The sequence below is a fragment of the Panicum virgatum genome, chromosome 9N (genome assembly GCF_016808335.1).
Source record: "Panicum virgatum strain AP13 chromosome 9N, P.virgatum_v5, whole genome shotgun sequence".
Classification (NCBI taxonomy): domain Eukaryota; kingdom Viridiplantae; phylum Streptophyta; class Magnoliopsida; order Poales; family Poaceae; genus Panicum; species Panicum virgatum.
In genome coordinates, this window is record NC_053153.1 from 2,442,684 (window position 1) to 2,464,591 (window position 21,908).

Sequence of the window (21,908 nt, forward strand, 5' to 3'; positions counted from 1 at the left end):
AGCTCCGGCGCCGGCCGGATCCAGGAGCTCCTCCTCCTCGCGCCGGCCGCGGAAAGGGTGGGGGAGTGCGGGGAGGACTGCGCGGCGCTCGCGCAACAAATCCCCAGGCCCGAGCCGAGCAGATGAAAGGGGATGCCGAGGAGGCGGCGACCCGGAGGAGGACCCGAAGGCGGAGGGCCCCAAGCGGGAGGACCGGCCCCGACCATGTCCGCGTCCGCGCCTTCCCCGCCCGCCGGCGAGCCGCCGTCCCCGCCACCGGTGCCCGTGCTGTTCTACTGCTTCGAGTGCGGGAGGACGGCCGACCTGCACGGGCCGCTGCTCGCCCCGCCCTCCTCGCCGCACCGCGTCTGCCCGAACTGCTGCCGCGGATTCCCCGAGGACTCTTCCCCTCCCCCTCCTACTGCTTCTCCGCCGACGCCGCCGCCCCAGCCGGATCCAGGAGCTCCTCCTCCTCGCTGCTCCCTCCGCCGGCGCCCCTCCTCCGAGATCTGCCCCTTCCGCCAGCCAAGCTCTGCGGCGGGGGCGGCGAGCTCCTTCCTCAGCCGAGGCCCCTCCCTCTCCCTCTGCCCCCTCCTCGTCGACGGTGGTTGAGATGGCACGCAGATCGCGGGCCCCGCGCCACGTCGGTGCTTGCAGTTCCTTCTCCAAGCTCGCTGGATTTGGCGCGTGGAGCTCGATACCGTTTTAGAGTTCACCGCTGCGGCATTTTTCTCTCCATATTCACTCTGTATCTGTAGTTGCGGATGGGTTACAGAGACCACTGCGGACAGCCTCAAAGGCAGCGCAGCGGAGGCTTCTCCTTGACGCCTCCTGGGGCGGGGCGGCCCCACCCCTTGAGGACACGCACGCATGTGATGGAGCGGGCGGCCGAGGGATTCCACGGTCAAATCTACGGCGGGCGGACAGCAGCGTGCAGGGGCCGCGGCAGGGACAGGACGGCAGCAAAGCGGACCTTATCCCACAGCTAGGCACCTACTGCCTCCGTTCCAAAAAAAAATCTTCCTAGAACTTCTTGAACAAATTAATAAGAAGGTAATATAATCATATTTGCTCCTATTTATTATCTATATTTAGTACTAATTGATTCTTGCACAGCAGGTATGCGGCATCTTGGGTTTTCTTCAGAAACCATGCATAACAAAGGGTTTCCTTCTCATTTCCCTTCTTATTATTTCGCTCATACGTACTATTTGAGCATGCAGGTTCATTCGAGCAGAGATCATGTGGGGCCATTGGGGTATTTTAATTTGGAGCAGTTTGTCTCAAAATTGGGGAAAGACAAGACAAAAACCAGGAAATGTAAGCACCCTATATTACTTTTAAAAGTATCGCAAATTTTCAGACGTACTTTCTCTAAATACTGGAGATAGCCGATACGAGCGCGCGCGTACTTCCCTCGCTCTGCGCACGCACGTCACTGCCCGCGTCGCGCCGGCGCCCAGAGACGATTCTGCAACACCTATCCTAGCTAGCCGCGTTGGGGCTCGGACTTGCTTCCCCATGCCATGCACGCACCTACAACACCCTGGCCGGATACTCCGGCCCCTAGGCCCGGATACTCTGGACATGGAGTTACTAGTTCAAGTAATTTTTGTCTTCTGGGCCCCACAATCATTAAAACAGGGATCTCACCCTCTCTCTCCCTCACAGCTCACTCTCCCTCTCCCCTTCACGTGCACTCTCTCCCTCTCCCTCATGAGCTCTCCCTCTCCCTCATGAGCTCCCTCTCTCTCTAGTGCCCTAGAGTGCAAATCCTCCCTCTCAACTTGATTCCAAGGCTAAGGAAGCTTCAATCGGCGTGGATAACCCTTTCCCCCATGTGCTCCTCCTCGGGGAGGCTTTGAATTTCAAGTTCTTCATTCAAGAAAAGCTCATCCTAGGTATTCAACTTGTGCCGCCCCGATCTATGTTTCTAGGAGGTTCTAAGTGATTTCTTTTGGTCAATCAACTCTATATGCATCCCTCAACTAGGATCTAAAAAGGGTTTTGATTTTGGTGGGTTGGTTTTTGCCAAAATCAATATTTCAGTTTTTGGGGCGAAAATGCTGTCGGGTCCGGAGACTCCGGGTATAAGCCTGGATACTCCGGGTTTTGGAACACTCCGGGCGAAACTCCGGGTATAAGCCCGGATACTCCGGGTTTGGGACACTCCGGGGGAAACTCTGGGTATAGGCCCGGAAACTCCGGACTCCATACTCCGGGTATTCGTCCGGATACTCCGGATTTTTGGGGAATGTTTTGGGCCTGGGAGTGCAATTTTTGTGTAAATTACTAGTAGTTGTATCTAGTCATTGGCTATTTTAAGATTGCAACCCATGCATGCATTCTCATATCATTTGCATACGTGTAGACGCCACCGCCGAGGGAGCCGTGTACAAGGTGATCGCCGAGCCACAGGAGCAGCTGGGGCAAGTTCAGCAGGAAGAGCGGCGTGAGCACCCGGCCCAAGGCCCAGCTGAGCCCAGTGTCGAGCAGCAGCCCGAAGGCAAGCCCCGGTGCACATCCTAGTAATTTAAATTATGACACATATATATGTATTTATTACTTGTGCATTACGTTTAGGAGTTGTATGAAACCCTAGTTGCATAAACCCTAGGTTTCCTTGAGTTATACTAGTATGTATAGGACGATAGATATGCTATGCTAGATAGGGTTCGGTAAAAGTCGAGTAATTTCCAATTACTCGCGAGATATAGGATATTTTTATGTTTCCATATAGAAGTTACTCACCTTGGAATGAAAGTCTTGGAAAGAAAGAAAGAATAGAATCTGAGACCGGGCGGGAGAGGTGTAGTTCCGCCTGTGTCAGTTAAGGACCGAGCCGTTGTTGGCCCTGCTGATCATGTTTGAACTGTACTAACCGCATGCCGGAAGTAGGAGGTAGTCGAAACCGGTAAGCCTAGTACTGCCTCTCTTCGAAAGTACAGGACTCCATCTCACCTCCTGGGGTGGTCGAGTAGTCGCGGAGAAATGTGTTGCATGTATTTATTTTTGGTGGTCTCACGTTGAGCTCGGCTGACCATATGATGGTGGGACGGTCCTGTAGTTCGAGGCGGGGAGGGGAATGGTTGGTGCGTGTGGTCCGACGGGGCATACGCGTGCCGTGTTGGTTAGGTCCACCTTGCAAGGTTAAATCGAATCGATTCGCCGTCAGTCGCTCTCGGATATGAGCACCTTGGTCACTGCGTTGCAGCGTAGTGTTATAATGAGATGATGAGTATATTTATATACATATGATGATGAACACCTTGAATTATTGTTGATTGCACCACCATGTCTGCTATAGTTGATCCATGCAAATATTAGAATAGAGTTAATTTGTATAGAATCTGGAGCTAAAATACTGAAAGTAAGGAATTTCTTTAGTCGCTTTTCTGCAAAATAAACCACCAGCCAAAAGCTTTGCATATCTAGATATGTGGGCTAAGTTATACCCACTGGTCGGGTAAGTCTTGCTGAGTATTAGTTGCTCAGGGCTTTGTTGGAAAAATAATTTCAGGACCCGCACACGTGGACTTCTGTCCGTGTTGCGCCAAGTTCGTTCGACTGGATGCGGATGGGTGGAACGTCGAGGACCCAGGCGCGTAGCTTTGGAGTGTTGGAATTGCACACTCGTGGGCTGAGTGTGTAATTCTTTGTCGTTCTTATACATTGTAGTGGGCAGATTTTATGTTTATCAAACTTTGTATAAAAGGCAACTACACTTGTATAATATTATGTATTTCGAGCTTGGTTTGTAAAACTCTTTGTTGTTATCGTATGTCACTCTTGTATATTTTCAAATATGGGTTGTGCTTGTACCATCTGCGCCCACCTTCGCGTGAGACTACCGGTGTTGTTTCGATCGGGCGTGGGTTGAGAAATGATCACCAAATTAAGCCGTTAACCTAATGCGCCCGATGTGTTCAAATGACGATCATTACACTTAATTAGAGTTTTAATTTGGAGGCTCCGTCAGACGTACGCATGGCCATGTTGGTGCCGTGCAATGCTGGGATGTGGGATGTATGCATGCATGGGAGCTAGCGAATAAGAATCGTGCCTCACTCTTGTAGCTAGTCGCTGGGCAGCAAGAGTCCCGGAGAGCCCGGACAAACGGCCACGCGCGCCCCGGCGGCCGTGCCGGGCCCCTGCCGCCGGTACTTCGTTTGGATGCCCCGGCGGCCTCTGAACTCTGATCTGACGTCGCGAGCGAGACGATACTCTTCCGAGCTCTGAGCGAGACCTGCTGTTGTGTCCCCGGCCCGTGCACGTAGTACGTACGTCGTCCCTGCAGGCCGGGGCCTGCGTTCGTGCGCGCACGCAGCTGTGTCCATGCATGCATGCCTGCACACGTCGAGCGGTTGGGTGATGGAGACGTGTGGATGAACCGTGAACGGACGACGGACACTACACTTTTTCAGTCTGTGTTGGCCTCGCCTGCCTCTGCTTGACGAGCCTCTCTCTTTCGTCCTCTCGCTCCATCGGACACGGACAGTAGTAGTGAGATAGATGGCACGTCCACTCTCTTTGACCGCATGCATGCATGTACAAGATCGATGGTCGAGCTGGCCGTGTGAGAAGACGACGACGACGACGACGACCTACAGCTAGCTACAGGTGCGCGCATGTATTGTATACACCACCAGTACTGGACCCCACAGTACTGGACAGGACAGGTGGTATTGTACGTACGTCCAATCAGGTTACTGTACCTGCTCGTGCATGGCATCATACGTGAATTCATTAGCGTGCGTGCGTGAGCACTGCACAACGATCGACCCCGGGTAGCGTATTGTTTGCTTTGGTACGTGCATCAGAGCAAGTATTATGGTGGGCTATAAACATGCTGAATACTAAGGTGGAGGAGAGAGAAGAGAAGAGAGAGAGGAGAAGCGGGTTGTTAGCTTATAGCCAGCTTCGACACAAGAATTAAGAAATTTTGTGAGATAAACAAGTTGACCATGTATTAATGATAGAGCTAAACCAGTATACAAGTGGGTTGAGAAATAATCTGCAAAAATTCTTACAACCAGCAGCAAGTTAAAATCATTGGCCTTGCCCTGATATTCAGCTGGTCGTTCGATCAAGAGCTAGCTTTGCATTGATTAGTTGCATGATTATTTGGTGCGGCCGACTCGACGCGAGCTCTTCTTCTTCTGTTTTTTAACTGATGGTATCTCGATCACTTTCCGTTGTGTGCAACAGGTAGTACGTGGTAGTAGAGGTAGCAGGAGCAACTGCCCAGCTCGTGCTCCCAACTCCCGAGGACAGCAGGTACGGTCGATCTCACACTCGATCGTCGCAACCGTTACACATGTACAGTGTGTGTCCAAAAAAAATAAAGACAGCGGGTGTGTTTAGATCCACGAAAAGGTGGATGAAAAGGTCACACCGGACACTGTAGCACACTGTAGTATTTTCGTTTGTTTGTTGTAAATATTGTCCTACCATGACCTAACTAGACTCAAAAGATTCATCTCGCAACGTACATCAAAACTATGCAATTAGTCTTTTTATTTACCTATATTTAGTACTCCATGCATAAGTCATTTGCTATATTTAATGTTTCGATGTGATTTTGATGTGATGGAAAGTTTGAAAAATTGGGAGGAGTTTGGGGTATCTAAACACACCCAGCATCAGATTCTTGGGCACGCATTGCGTTGGGATCTCTCGGCCTGGGCATTCGGTTTAACCGAACCGAACCGATTGGTTCTTCGGTTTTTTAGCAAACTTCGGTTCTCCAGAAATGAGAACCGTTCGGTTCCTAGAAAATCTGAGAACCGAGCAATTCGGTTTCGGTTTTTTTCGGTTTCGGTTCCGGTTCCTACCGAAAGAACCGAGCGTGTTCAACGCTCGTCGCTGCTCCGCCGTCCCTGCTCCACACCCGCTGTCACTGCTCACCCGGGCCGAGGCAGGAGGGTGCCACGCCGCTGTAGCTTAGGCGGAGTCCGCCGTCGTCGCGCATCCTCGCCCACCGGCCGCCGCGGAGTCCGCCGTCACCGCGCATCCCCTCCTGCAGTGCATCCTCCTCTGCAGGGAACCAGGGACGGCTGGAGCCGCCGTCGTCTCCCTCGCCAGGGATTGGAGTGGAGGAGCCGCTGCCACTGGATCCCGATGGAATTGGTGGAGGAGGAGGAGCCGCCGCGGATTTGAGGAAGGGACGACCCCGGCATGCATGCTGTAGCGGGGAAGCCTCGAGGCGGCGTAAGCTTGCGAGGGACGAGGGGCGGAGCCGGCGTGGCCGTGTGGGTGGGACCGAGGGAGGCGACGGCGGCCGTGCATGGTGCCGCCGCACTGGTAGGGAGGGAGGGGGACGGGGGCGGGGCAGGGCACCGCCGCGCCGAGACTCCGAGAGGGAGGGAGGAAGACTGGGGCGGGGCGGGGCGCCGCCGGCTGCCGCGCCGCGAGGGAGGGAGACGGGGCCGGGGCAGGGGCGCCACCGCGCCGGGAGGGAGGGAGGGGGACGGGGGCGGGGCAGGGCGCTGCCGCGCCGAGACTCCGAGAGGGAGGGAGGAAGACTGGGGCAGGGGACCACCGCGGCGCCGCCGCTTGACCTGCCGGGGAGCTTGTCCGGCGCGCTGGCCAGGGGTGGGGGCGGCGGCCGGGGCTCGGGACCAGGCGCTCGCTGGGGCGGCGCTACGGATTGGGGGGCGGGGGCGGCGGCGTGGGGGCTGGGTGGTCTGGTGGGGGGCGGCGGCAACGGGGCTGGGTGGGCCGGGCTGGGGATGCCGCGGGCGGGGGTGGGGTGTTTTTGCTAGGGTTTGACTGTTGGGTTTTAGTGGGCCAAATGTCTACATGGGCTAAATGTTTAACAAGTTCGGTTCTTCGGTTAACCGAGTAAAGAACCGAAACCGAACCGAGTACTTCGGTTCCTGAGAATCAGGAACCGAATAGGAACCGAAATTCTCGGTTTCGGTTCGGTTCGGTCCTCGGTTCTCGGTTTTTTATGCCCAGGGTTAGGGATCTCTGCGTACTTAGTATTCTGATGCCACAAATAAAGCTACCTAGCTCATTAACATACCATTTGGAACACACCTTCCTTGGCGTCTTGCTTGTCCGGCCAGATCATCGATCAATACAAATACATATAGTATAAAGTATTATCTTAGAGCAGTATGTACACATTATTATTAGCTACCTAGATAATGAAAAATATACACAAGCTAATAAGGGAATGTCGCATGTATCGTGCGGGCATGCATGCATGGGTAAGCAGAGGCCGCCTCACCTGGTCCATGCAACGCAATCCATGATTGTTTTCATGTGACGCAACGTGAGGCCAACCGCAGAATCTCTGTCCTGATCTCCCTCTTTCTCTCACTCTCACTCTTTCTCTGTGCAACAAAGAGACTAGCTAGTGCCGGACAATACATATACGTACAACTGTAACTATGAAAACTACTGTTGCTGCTTTTTACCATGGTAAACTTTTGCAGGGAAAAGAGAACGAAGGAGCTAGCTAGCTAGGATCCAAATGAGCAACAAAGCTACCTGCCGCCTCAGCACCATACGGCTCTGCTAGGTAGACGACGAGCCATGCATGCTGCTTGCAATGCCTGCATGAGAACACGAGACACCCAGGAAGGAAGGCAAGGGAGACAGAGCCAGCAGCTAGCTACCAGCCTACCACACACACTCACAGAGAGAGAGAGAGAGGCGAGGGCCTGCAGCTGGTGTGTACGTGTATAAAGCTAAAGCTGCCATTTTTTGTGATCCCCCTCTATGCGTGTGATTTGCAGTACAGTAGTCGATCTGACAGGAATCTGATACCCCGACCATCTGCTGTCCTCCTGCAGGGCTGTCATCTCTCTCTCTCTCTCTCTCTCTCTCTCTCTCTCTCTCTCTCATGTTGGCAGGCAGCACGAAGCATGGCATGGTGGCCGCTGCTGCTCTTGCCAATGCCAAATGCCAATGCAAGCAAGCTCGTCCGACGACGGCTGTTACTGTATCAACTTGAGTAATGAAAGGCCCACTGCACGCCCGTTGGCTGCTGGGGTCCTCCGATCCTCTGCCGGTGGGATCGAATTTCGATTCGCTCTCAAGAAATGTCAGCATTATTGCACATGCGATGCTGATGCGCGACAGGGGTGGAAAGCTAGCTAGCTAAGGTCATTCCATACATCCATCCATCCCAATTCCCTTTTTTTAAGGGTGATCCGATCCGCCATCCCAATTCTCAAAACACGGATCTATGAGAAAGCGAGATCGTATATCCTTAAACTATATATAGTTTACTGCATATGAAACAAAATACCATTACATGAAAAATCTCAAATAGGTAACACAACATTGGTAATGTATTTATGTGGCCCGTTACCAAAAACATTAAAGGTAACGAACGTCATTAATGTCCGCAGACGCAAAAGGAACAATTTTTTTGAAAATAAATGTGATTCCCAAAAAAAATGATGCACAAAAGACTAACTCTACGTTGTGCAATGAAGTGACGATGTTTACCGAGTATGAGTAAGCTAGTGTTCATTTAGCGATGAAATTAGTTTGCTCCCACTCTCTCCGTATATATAGAACATAAAAATGACTATATATGGTTTAGGATTTAAGGTGAATGATGTTTGTACATAGGTTTCGTTCCCTTGCTAATCTTTACTGAATAGAGTCTTATGAGAAAATGGTTATTTCTTCTCATGTTGTGATATTCGTTATATATATTGTATCGACCTATCCATATATTCTTTATATTTCTTTTAAGTTTGGTTTTCCACCTCCACCACTTAATTTTTTTAGTAGCCGTCAACTCGTCATGGATAATGCAACATGAAATTGGTATAAATACTTTATTACTAATTTTTTATAATTTTTGTCAAACTTGAAATTATTTGACTTCTCATTAAGTGACAATTGATTTGAAGAACAATCGAGATCCATAGAAATGGAAGAGATGGGGTCATGGTGAGACCTGCGGCCTTTATTCCCTCTCCAAGAGGGGGAGACTGCATTGGACTGCGCAAAAGCGCGGACAAAAACTTAGATTCCCTCCGACAGCGACAGGTAAACAAACAAGGGAGAGAGATGGAGAGATGCTTAGGGCATCAGTAGTGTTGGGAATAAGGGGGTCTTAAGCCTCTTAGGGTCGACCGTATACATTACACAGCAGGTTCTAAGCGGAGGTCATAAGCGAAAAAGCTTGAGGCCCGACCTCAAGCTTAAGGCTCGATCACAACGAATAAAAAAATCGGAGCAGAGTGGCAGTAGCAGGTCGCGACAGACATTGAGTAAGAAAGAAGCGAAACTCCCATCAATTCTATATTTTTTTATTTGGAAGGTGGACCCTACCTAAAGACCGGCTGTGGTCTTTAACATAAGAGAAGGTGTCCTTAGAGTTTGTGGGGCCCAGCTTAAGGTCGGGTAAGGCTGTAAGCACTACCAATGTACAAAATAGCCCGCTATTGCCCGCTATTAGCTTTTTAGGAGACCAACCGCTACGTTATACAACATTTGTCCGCTATGTCTGCTAAAGGAGGTTTTATAGGATTTAGCGGTAATAAATGTCGGTTAGGTCCGCTAAAGATTTATTCAAAAAAAATAAAGAATCAATATAACTAGAGTGGATCATAGACAAAGCAGTAGAGGCACAGTTGGACAGTCAAGATTTTTGAGTCTATTTTTAGAGTGTTAGACCAATGATTCTTCTAAATTTGTATGTAATTATTGATTATGTTATTATTCCGCTAATTGATTTAGCTTCCGCTATAGCTTTCGCTATAACTCTTTTAGCTTTTTGGAAGGGCTTCCGCTAAATATCTTAGCCCGCTATTTGTTACATTGAGCACTACTGATACCCTTATTAGCAAGGAGCTGTAGCAGTTGCTGTAGAAGGCAGTGTCATTGTCTGATCCCTTGCTAGGGCAGTATTTTTCACACCATCGTCATGCACTACTAGCGCCAACGATGGATGCATTCATGCACTAAGTTTTGCTTTATTTTATCACTCTGCGCAGTTCGATCTTCTTATATATAGCTAGCTACTTGTTATATATAAACCTTTTTGCTATAAATATATTTTTTCAACATGCTGGTGTTTCACTTGCTACTTTTTAATCAGAAGTGTTTCTCCTACTTCTATGTGCAAACAGAAAAACACTTTAGCTTTCCAGATTTCATGCTGTTTTGTGCACAGCGGCCATCATAATCAGCCGGATTTATTGACAGCAATGGGCGATCACAGCGAAGTTGATACGTGTCTAATGCAAAGTCTGCATGCTTTTCTACTCGATCTCACAAAGAATGACAAAAAAAAACCTTTGCTGGTCCATGATATGTGTAGTGTTTTTCCAAACTCTGTTACATTAAATGTAAACGAGCTACTACCTAGCTCTGTAAAAAAATGTTATGGATTGGAGGCAAAATTAACCTCGAAGATGATACTATACTCGCATAAATCCTCCCGTAAACTTCGTCAGGTCATTACTGAAGTATGTGTATGTAGGTGGTAAATGTAGCTTTAGCAGTTACGTACGGTTAATACTGATCTGGTACGTACGGTTCATCTGAACAGGACTAGTACTGTACTAGCATGTCGCCGCTTGCTATATCCATTCAACGCTACTCAGTCCCTTCGGTCATAAACAAAGGGTGCTCTTTTTTTAGAAAAAAGGAAACAAAGGGTGCTCTGGTCTCCAAATACGACTTTAATTAGTTTTTTAAAAAGTAATTATAAAATATAGCAAAAGTATACTTCTATAAAATTATATCTCCAGAAAAAACTACTCGTGCCTCATTTGCAAATGTCTAAAGGTAATACATAGTAGGTTTCTGCAACTAAAATTTGGAATGGTTGACCATAGTGCCACTTATATTTGACTATAAGTATTTTCCAGTTGTTACATACTTAAATTAAAGCAGGCATTTGCACTTCTGATATTTGACCAGTAAGAATGTTTCGGTACTCTCGTACAATTGAGATGCATGTCTAACCATCCATGATGTGGCAAGTTTGAAGTTTTATATATTTGGACAATTGACGTGATGAATATATGTAGAGACACCATGTATTATTACTTATCATTGAAGGAATGCAGAGATAAGAAATAAGTTCAACAATCTTTATCTTTTTGAGGCTCCATATTAATCCTAACAAAAGATGTGATAGTAAAAAATATTACAAAAAGGGCAGGGCATGGTGGTTTTGGTGAATTCTAATCATCATTGACAACATAGTTATTAGATCTAACTTATTTCTACATTATCCACAATTTTCATTGCACAAATAACTCAAAGTTTGCATGATAATCATTTCTAAGACCGGTCTCAGTGGTAGTTTCATGGCATTAAATTCAATGCCACATCATCAATTTTTCCTGACATGTCATGATTATTACGATAAGAGAGAAAGAGGAGTTTCATCATATGTGAGAAGAGTCCATTCCCATGAAACCCTGCCAGTGCGGTTACCTAGATTCCAGTCTAGTTAACTGTGCAATGAAACCATGCACTAAGATTGGCCAATAACTTGCCAATCTCTTGCGTTTAACCCAAATTACTCCTATAGTGGTTCAATTTTGAATTATCCACAACTGCCATTAAGGGAAAAAAACTAAAGCAGAGTCCAATGTCTTGCATCGATTGTGCATTTCATAAAAGTATTAGTTTAGGTCTCTCTTCCTTTCGACACACATATATAACAAATATCACAAATGCAATAGAAAACCCAAGAAAATTAAATGACAACATTATGCAAGTCTCTAATTTTCTGTAAAGAAGTTATATATGGGAAGGAAACATTGCCGGGGGGGGGGGATTCTAGAAGAACCAATGTTCATTAGCCACCTAATCATTTTTTTCTTTGAGGGAAACATGTTCAATTTTGCATATGAGTTACGTCTAATTCACGTATTTTTTCTAAGAAAATATATTGCTAGACCGTGAGGCGCATGCAGGTTGATGGACTTTAGATATACACGTACACATAATGGTTTCAGGAGAATGCGGCAGGCTCAGGCTGTGTGGGCAAGCTGCGGCTTTAATTGTCAGAAGGGATGATGCACACTTTGATGGTGTCAGTCAATGGTTGGCTTCAAACCTCTAGAAATGCAAAGTTTCTGGTGCAGTGACTCCTCGAAACCGACGAAGATGCTGGCTAAAGGTAAAGATGGCGCGAAAGGACCAAAAGAAACATGAGAACAAATTCTTTGAGCACAACTAAGGAGATTGCAGCTGCATGCATTCATTCCTTGGATTGCATGCACATGAATAAATGCCTCTGTGCCTGTGCTGTGGGGACATGCCATGATTACAATGGCAGGGGAAAAGGCTTTGAATGGAGATTGGTGCTTGGAAACCTAGAAACCAACACCGTTTCGTTCTGAGAGTGAGAGGAGCTAGGACCATGCATGGAGAACTGGGTCACTTGCACTGCCTGGCCTATATATGTGAGTGTGTCATCAGAAATGTGATCTCTCAAAAGAGGAGAACTGGGTGTAGTTTAGAGCTTCCATGGATCATGTTTCATTGTTTGCCTTTAATTTATTTATTAGTCAAGTGAATAGTATATTTTAAAATAACTTGCAATAATTGTGTGTCTAGCTAGGAATGGAGCTAACTTCTACTACTAATGGGAGTGTATATAATTTCTCAAGAAGTACCTGCATGCTGTCCCTCCATGCACTTATTAGAAGGAACCTACGCATAACAAAAAAGAATACATTGCTTATATTATATATTAGAACTTATAAGGCCTAGTAATGGCGAAATTTGCACTTATCTATGGTTCATTTTGCGACGGATTCATTCCCAAATGATAGGTGCAATTGAATGCGCCATGATAGGTCGATAGCTATGTGTTCCCTCGCATGCATGACACACTTTCATGACGTTAGACATCACACACACACACACACACACACACACACACACACACACACACACACACACACACACACACACACACACACACACACACACACACACACACACACACACACACACACACACACACACACACACACACACACGCACTAGGCCAATGCATTGCTGCAGCACAGTATAATAATAAGCACATAGAATGGTCATTAAGTCACAAGTATACAATATAATTATTGCAAATTTACTCAAATAATAGATGAACAATAAGTCACCACCATATGTCGCTATAGACGATATATATACGGGTTGAACTGCTCAATCTCTTCGATCAAGTACTCTCATAGGTATATATATTTATGACCTTGCACCATGCATTGCACCAAGCTAGCAAACCTAGCTAGCAACATATGTATGCATTACAAGTTTACAGCATACACTTGAAATGGACAACAATATAGAAATGCACCCCACAAGAACAGCAGCAGCAGGGACAACATGGATCATAGAAGTAGAACCACACATGGAAATAAAACTCAATTACCAGAACCAGAACTAATTTTGATTGCCTGCTACCCAATTCACCAGCTCCAATCCATCGATCACCGATAACTATCGGCCGGAGAGCCCCTATAATCTTGCACCACAACTCCTTTGTGAACTTTCTAAGAAGCCATGACTAAAAATTAAGCTTCAGGGCTTGCATAAATAGGGCTACCTTTTGTGCAGCAATCAGCATGCAGGGCGCATCACAGTATGTTCCCCGACGACGGCGAGTTGTTGAATGCTGACAGGTCCACCCAGCTGCTGCCCGGAGCGGCAGCGCCACCGCCGCCTCCACCACCGGCGTTGGCAGTGCCTCCATTGTTGCCACTTGCACCGTTGCCGCCATCCCAGAATTGGAGGTTCCCAGGGAGGCCAAGGAACTCCCTCGGCGAGCTTGTCATCGCAGTGGACGGTGGGTTGTCCTCCATCTTCACTGACGCCAGCTGCGTGATCGGCCCCGCTGAGCCGGGAACCTTGGAGCCGCCCAGCATCTGTCCGGCGAACCCGGCAGCGTCCCCGTGGCCCTCAACGTCGAACGGGTAAATGCCGGACATTGGCGGTGGCACGGCGTCGGGGCGGCTTAGGAAGGGGAACTGCTGTATCTGCGGCAGGCGCCACTGCTCCAGCCCGCCGATGGCAGTGCCGGGGCCGGCGGTGGCGCCGAGCTGGTAGTCCACGGGATCCAGTGAGCTCAGCCCGGGGAACCCTAACCTTGATGCACCGGTGCTGTAGTGATCTCCGCCGAGAGGGTGGTGCAACGAGGCCAGGAAAGGCAGCTGCCCTTGAGGAGGCGGCATGATGGCGGCCGCGGCCGCGGCGGCGCTGCTGCCACCAGTGTTAGTGGAGGAGGTCGACGACGACGTCCCGCCCGTGGAGGAAGCAGAGGCGGCCGATGACGAGTTGGACTTGGATGACTTGGTGCGCTTGTTGCGGCGGCAGCCGCCGCCGACGGGGACGTTCCGGAGCGCGCCGCCGCGCGTCCAGTACCGGCGGCACGTCTTGCAGAAGTGGCGCGGCTGCGAGAGCGAGTAGTTGTTGAAGTAGCAGAACTTGGTGTTGGTGGACTCGCAGCGCGGGCACTTGAGCCCTGGCTCCGGCTGCGGGATCTTGGCGAGCCTGGCCCGCTCCGTCATGGAGCCCGGGCGCACCGAGGAACCGCCAGTCGGGCCACCACCGCCCGCGCCACCGCCGCCGCCGCCACTCGCAGCGGCCACAATCGTCGCCATGTCAGGGCGAGGAGCCATGAGAGCTCCTGAAGGTGGCACAGGCGGCAGCTGATGGTGTTGCTGGTGATGATGAGCATGCCCCTCGACGCCGCCGCCGCCGCCGCCACTTGGAAGCTGGCCATGGTGGGCTTGCTGTTGCTGGAAGCAGCATCATTCCACATCATCAATGCAAACACACACCAATTAAAGAGAAAGAAAGGTGAGGCGAAATTGATAGACGCGAGATCACCGAAACCAAAAGACATGGCCTGGTATATTCAACCAGAGATTTCTCAAAAGAGACTAGGAATATTTCCTCCCCATTTCCCCTTTGCTTTTTTGATGAAGAAGCTACGAAGAGAGAAACGAAAGGCGCCGCGAACAAAAGAAGGGAGCGATTCGGGGCGAAATTTTTACCTGCTGCTGGTGCTGGTTCCAATTGGGTGGATCAAGATAGACAGGAACCGAAGAAAAGACCATGGTATAGAATTGATTTCTTTTGATCTTTTGCTACTTGGGAGAGAGCTTCTCTTGCTTTTTCTGGGTTTGTTTGTTCCTCCTCGCTTCTTTGCGAGATAAGGGTATATAGGCGCTTTAGGGGATCATGCAAGGATGGGGAGATAATAAAGGTGGATCGGAGAATAACATCCACTACCACTACCCAGAAGGATATGAGCTCTCTCCACGCAGCTGGCCGGACTGGAATGACGGCGAAGCGGGGACGAAGAAGAGAGAAGGGCCAGGAGAGGGTGGAAGAGGAGGAGCGAGGAGAAAGCTAGCCAGAGGGAATGAAGAAAGAGATGGGATCGCCGGGAGAGCGAAAGCGAGTGGAATAAAATTAAAGGAGAATGGGGTTTGTTCTCCTTTGTTTTTTGGGTCTTAGTGGAGGGCTTGCATTATATATATTGGATGTGAAACATATGGGAGGGCAAAGGAGAAGAGAGATCTAGTTTCTTAGCTCGTAAGGATGTGAGATGGATGGATGTAGCCAGCAAGAGAGTACGTATTAGCTAGAATGACAGAATTGAACGGAAGAGAGAACTAACAGGGGCGGGGGGGGGGGGGGGGGGGGGGGGCGGTTTTTATGCACGAGGAAAGTTGGAAACCCTAGCTAGCTAGCTATTTGGAAGCTAAGGCTGGCTTGTTGTCTTGTGTTCTCTGCATTTTCCCCTGGTTGATAAGCTAGCACATAGAGGGCCGGCCGGGGTGTTGAAAAGTATACATGTGGAGCTAGCAAGAGGTTAGCAACATGAGCTAGCTAGTACTAGCAATGCAATACTAGTTGTCTAGGGGGGCCATTCTAGTGTATGTGCAGGTGCAACTTTATGTCCATATTGATGAAAGAGATCAATCAATAGTAAAGTTAGTTTTGCTAGTCTCTCTTGGACTCTTGGCTAGTGGTGGTTCAGAATTCCTGTTCTACCTCTCTCTCTCTCTCTTCTCTTCTCTTCTACTCTCTCCTCTCTGTCCAACCAAAGTTAACAAGTATAGCTAGACAGTACCCATGTATGTGAGCAGGCAACTTAAAGTACGTAGGGATAGAGAAAGCAATAAAGTACGTCTACACTGGTCTTTGTGCAATGTGTACAGATCAGCAATAGAGGTGGAAAGAAGAGGTCGAGAGCGATGCAGAGCTCGATTTCTTTTCTTTTCTTTTCCTTTTTTTTTGTTTGCTTGCAGAACATGGAATAGTGTTTGAGAGTACATGGTTATTGATTTCAAGTTTTCAGCCACTAGTCCTTTCTATCTCCTGTAGGTGCATGAACACATCTGCCCTGCCTCCTGCGCAACATGCTTGTAAGAGCAGGCTAGCTCCGGTAGATCTAGCTAGGAAGCTAGGAAAGATAGGCAGCAGCGTTTCTCTTGTTGAACGAGCTAGTAGTTAAGCAAACATGCATGCTGTTGCTGTTGACAGCCAAAATTGGCACCAACCAGTCTGACCGAGCGGTCTGACCGGTCGAGACACTGTGGCCTGTCCGGCAGGGACCGACCGGTCTGACCGGTAGGTCCGTCCGGCCTGACCGGTCCAGGTAGAGTCCGAGTACAACTAGGGTTTTTCATAGATTTAGATCTGTAAACAGGATTTCTTACGGGATAAGTCCACCCCACCCTATAAATATAAAGGGTCACGGCCGATTAGGGAATCCAATCGAACAAAATCAATACAAACTCTACTTTTTATCCTCTTCTCCAAACATTAGCTTTTCCAACCCCATCTGCTGTTCTTCCTTCGTCTCCGCGATGTTTAAAGGCGTTCTAGGTGGCCTGCCGATCCTAGAACAACCCTACGTGCGCCTACCCTGGCGGGGTCCATCCCAAGTTCGCGTTCGTCGGCCGTCGCCGATTCTCACCGGCGACCGGTCTGACCGGTTCATTAGACCGGTCTGACCGCTCCACGCAGGGAGAGCTGCATCGAGCTCTTTCTCGCGCCGCACGATCTAGTGCGTTCGTGTGTTGACCGAGATTTGCGTCAACATACTTTTTGGCGACTCCGCTGGGGAAGAAAGATCTTGATTAATAAAACCGATCTAATCTACTCCAAAGAAGATGGGCTACAACACAGAAATCGACAAGGAGAACATCATCCCTTTGACATATGAGCATCTTTCGGAGGACGTTCGTCTGCTGCTGGAGGAGCGCAAGAAGAATCGTGATGAAGAAGATCTACAAGCGGCGCTTGCGAGCATCAAGGTCGATCGACGCGGCAATGTCACCAAGATCAAGGAGATCGACTTCACTTCTATCTCCTCGGATGCATCTACCGAGGTAATACCCGCTGCAACTGCTCCACCTTCTGGTGTTACTATGGAACAAATTCAGAAATTGCTAGCTGAGCGTGATGTTTATTGGGTTAATTGGCTTAGCTCTAAGGAAAGGGAATCAGCCGGTAAGAAACCAGAATCAGCCGATGAACCTCCATCTGTTTCTACTTCTGAATTTTATGTTCCTCAACCATTGGCAGCATCTCCTACGAGTCAACCTCAATATGGGATGCCGATGAATTATTTCAGTGGTCAAACTGTTACACCCACGTACACTGATCCTATTATGAGTATTCCTGGTTCGGCCAACATTAGCCGAACAAACGAGATTGTTCAGTACACACCACCAGAAATCTCCAGGAATTCAGTGCCACACACCGGTCCTATCTCCGACGAGATGTTCGACCGATATGTGCAGCGTTAGAAAAACCGGCAGAGACCGGTCAGACCGGTATATCAGTCCGGTCAGACCGGTTCCCCCCAACTGGTTCGACCGGTCATACCGACCGGTCCGACCGGTCCATCCGCTCAGTTTGTTCCAAACCAGCGTGAGGTATCTACATTCACACAGCCAAATTCTTTGAGTAATTTCGATAAAATACTTACTGATTATAAGAATGATTTGGCTAATCTGCTTAGAGAAAGTTTTGGAGTGGATGTTAGAAGTAAAACCCGCACATACCAAAAGTCGTATCCTACTTCGTTTGATTCGGTTGCATACCCTGCTGGTTTTAGGTTGCCTGAATTTGTTAAATTCAGTGGGGAAGATACTAGGAGTACTTTTGAGCATATTAGTCAGTATCTTGCCCAATTAGGAGAAGCTGGTTCAATAAACGAGTTAAAAGTGCGTTTATTTTCTTTATCTCTAAGTGGAACCGCTTTCTCATGGTTTTCATCTTTGGCACCTAATTCTATTGGCTCATGGGAACAATTAGAGTAGAAGTTCCATGAGCACTTTTTCTGTGGGCATGATGAGCTTAAATTGTCTCACTTGACATCGGTTAGACAATCACGTGATGAATCTGTCAATGATTATATAAGACAATTCCGCGATACAAAAAACCAATGCTTTAGTGTGAATATTGCAGAAAAGGATTTAGATGATTTGGCTTTTAATGGCTTGCGCTCTCATATTAAAGAAAAATTAGAGGGCTATGATTTCTTTACTGTTAATCAGGGACATCAAAGAGCTTTGGCTGTAGAAAGCCGAAGCAAAGAGTCTCAAGAATCTCATAGGCATCATCGTTCTAGTGTGCATGCTTTAGAATGCAATTCAAATTGTTCGGACGATGAGTCTAATGATGTGTATGCTTCTGAGTTTGCTTGGCCATCTCAAGCTAAACCATTTACTTGTTCTGCTCTTAAGCCGATTCAGAAAAATCGGCAAGATGAACGATTTACTTTTGATGTATCCAAGTGCGAGAGGATATTTGATGAGTTATATAGGATTGGATATGTCAAAATGTCACATACTCCACCGCCGCTTGAAGAGTTGAAGCGGCGAGCATATTGCAAATTTCATAATACTTTTTCATATGCTACTAATGATTGCAATGTGTTACGTAGAAAAATTCAATCGGCCATTAATGAAGGACGATTGGTTATTCCTAATATGCAAATTGATCATAATCCTTTCCCGGTGCATATGTTGGAATTGAATAATACCAAAGTGTTAGTTCGGCCAAGTCAAGCCGAATCGACAAAAGGGAAAAATATAGTTATTGGTGATGAAAGACCTGAAAAGAAGCTGACATTACAGACCTCTCAAGGCGCAAAAATACTCGGGAGGCAAGACAAGAAGAAGAAGGCCGACAACAAGTCGACTGGTCTGACCGGCCACAGCGGCGGTCTGACTGGTTCGACCGATCTGACCGGTCATGGGACCGGTCTAACCGGTACGCCCAGTAAATCTGGGAACTCCTCCAAAATCAAGACAAGACCGAGTTTTAAGGAACTATTGGCCAAATATGAGAAGGAAGGGAGTGCTCAGAGACAGAAGGGGCGACCAAGCGAAGTCAAGGATACGGGATCATCGTCAAGACATCAAGAGCAATCGAGTCAACGTAATTATACTTCATCTAGTGGACCGATTGCTCCATGGTATTGCTGGTATCCTTACTTTTATACACCTATGGATTATAGTAGGATGTATATGCAATCATATTATATTCAATATCCTCCTATGTATCCAAATCATGCATTACTACAAAGACCGATTGTTGCTAGCAATAATCCGGTCAAGTAAGATGTTGATTGCAGCAAAGAGAATGAGAATAGCAAGGAGCAAGATTCAGAGTATTTACAGCCGAGGTGGTGTCCCTCAGGCTTGTCTCATGCTCAGAAGCAAAGGCTGCAACGTATGCGCAAGAAGGAGGTAATGGAACAACAAGTGGAGGCCGTGCCAAAGACGTCAGCGACAATGAAGAAGGTGTGGCAGCCTAAACAAGTTGTTTCTACATCGACTTGAGAAAAATATGGCCGATAATTGTTTATCGCCTTTAGTACAAAAAAATAGCCGATGTAGTGTTAATCATCGCCCTTAGACAATTTTGGCTCAGAAGAATGTTTTTTGGCAAGCAAGCTTTACCAAAAAATAGGGAGGCATATGTTGACAGCCAAAATTGGCACCAACCGTTCTGACCGGTCTGACCGGTCCAGGTAGAGTCCGAGTACAACTAGGGTTTTTTATAGATTTAGATCTGTAAACAGGATTTCTTGCGGGATAAGTCCACCCCACCCTATAAATATAAAGGGTCACGGCCGATTAGGGAATCCAATCGAACAAAATCAATACAAACTCTATTTTTTATCCTCTTCTCCAAACCTTAGCTTTTCCAACCCCATCTGCTGTTCTTCCTTCGTCTCCGCGACGTTTGAAGGCGTTCTAGGTGGCCTGCCGATTCTAGAACAACCCTACGTGCGCCTACACTGACGGGGTCCCTCCCGGGCTCGCGTTCGTCGGCCGTCGCCGATTCTCACCGGCGACCGGTCTGACCGGTTCATTAGACCGGTCTGACCGCTCCACGCAGGGAGAGCTGCATCGAGCTCTTTCTCCGCCGCACGATCTAGTGCGTTCATGTGTTGACCGAGATTTGCGTCAACACATGCCATTTGTATACTACTAAAACTATGATAGAGCTTTACACATTCGATCGAGTTGTGCAAGATCTGGACAGATCACGAGGTTCTTATTCTATTCGGGAGGCCGGGTCGTCCTCCCTTCGATAACTAGAAATCAAGTGATGATCGACTCTCATGCATGGCATGATTTAATAATCAAAATCGGCATAATTTTTCCTTTCATATATATATACTGTCATTAGATTCGTCGTGAAAAATTACACCCATCTGTGAAAAGGTTTTGCAAATAAACTTCGTTTAGTACTCCATACATGTGAGATTCTTTTCTCGAAAATTGTATGTGATAGTTTTGATAGAGAAACCAAATAGTGCCCAAGCAATCAGGCAGTGGTCAACTGGTCACAGTGGCAGAACAATGCAGATTGGAACAGAATAACGACAGATGCATGCAGCTAGTGCTGCTACTAGCTACCATGCATTATGCACGAGGCATCAGGCTCGTGCAGAGAAGACAGAACCATGCCTGCACGTCTGCATGTAGCATTGCTATCTGACAACCTTCAGAGTTCAGTTCACCTGAATTACTACTGCCTAATCATCATGTGCATTAGCACTCCATTAATCATTGTCCAAATGAGATGGCTCTAGCTAAGAACGTTGAACGGCCGGCCGACGATGCGATGCCTGACTAATCACCAGATTTGTTTGTTTATATACGAGAGAAGAACATATGACTAGTCGAACTGCTACACATGATGTTTCATGATTCAGCTTTGTGGCGCGTAGCTTTAGCAGTCAAGATTCTGCCCCGCCTTTTGTTCACTGAAGATTGTGTGCACTACCACTACTACTAGTAGTCATTTCAACCAGCCTGAAGCTTGCGCACTGATGAATCCCCAGCTCGCCAGTGCGTTTCCTTTGGGACGAAGAGATCGATCCATCGCATATATAGCATCGCCGTACTACAAACTAATGGAGCAGTAAGAGGTTGGTAGACACTACTGGAAAAAGTGTCTTTGGCACCGGTCATGGATGGCCTTTGGTACCGGTTCTTACAACCGGTACTAGGCATTCGGGACCAATGGCTCTAGCCATTGGTACCAGGTGAATGACCCGGTAAGAAAATAGGAGCACATTGCAGTGGCTAGGATTCGAACCCATGAGTCCATGACCTCTTGTCTCAAGTGTATCTTCTTTACCACCTCATCTACGACACAGTTGTGACTCAGGCGAAGATATTTTCCTTTTGAAGTAACCTGTGAAGCACTTTTAGTACCGGGTGGCAGCCACCACCCGGTACCAAAAGCTAGACATAGGTACCGGGTGATGTTTTCACCCGGTACTAATGTGAAAGGATCCATTAGTACCGGGTGGTAACACCACCCGATACCAATGTCTAGCCTTTGGTACCGGGTGGTGTTACCACCCGGTACTAAAGGATCACTGGATCTTTCCATACACCTCAAAAGAAGCTTTGGTACCGGGTCATTTTGGTTTTGGTACCTTTGAG

At 47.9% G+C, this 21,908-nt stretch overlaps 1 protein-coding gene across 1 annotated transcript; it reads right to left on the minus strand.

Moving 5' to 3' along the window:
* Positions 1 to 13,071: 13,071 nt before the first annotated feature.
* Positions 13,072 to 15,589, minus strand: LOC120692689 (dof zinc finger protein DOF2.4-like). Its single transcript, XM_039976065.1, has 2 exons — positions 14,973 to 15,589; positions 13,072 to 14,714 (listed from the first exon to the last, which is right to left on the minus strand). The coding sequence occupies exons 1-2, from the start codon at positions 15,033 to 15,035 to the stop codon at positions 13,554 to 13,556; spliced, it is 1,224 nt and encodes a 407-aa protein (XP_039831999.1). The 5' UTR covers positions 15,036 to 15,589; the 3' UTR covers positions 13,072 to 13,553.
* Between the last annotated feature and the right edge of the window lie 6,319 nt (positions 15,590 to 21,908).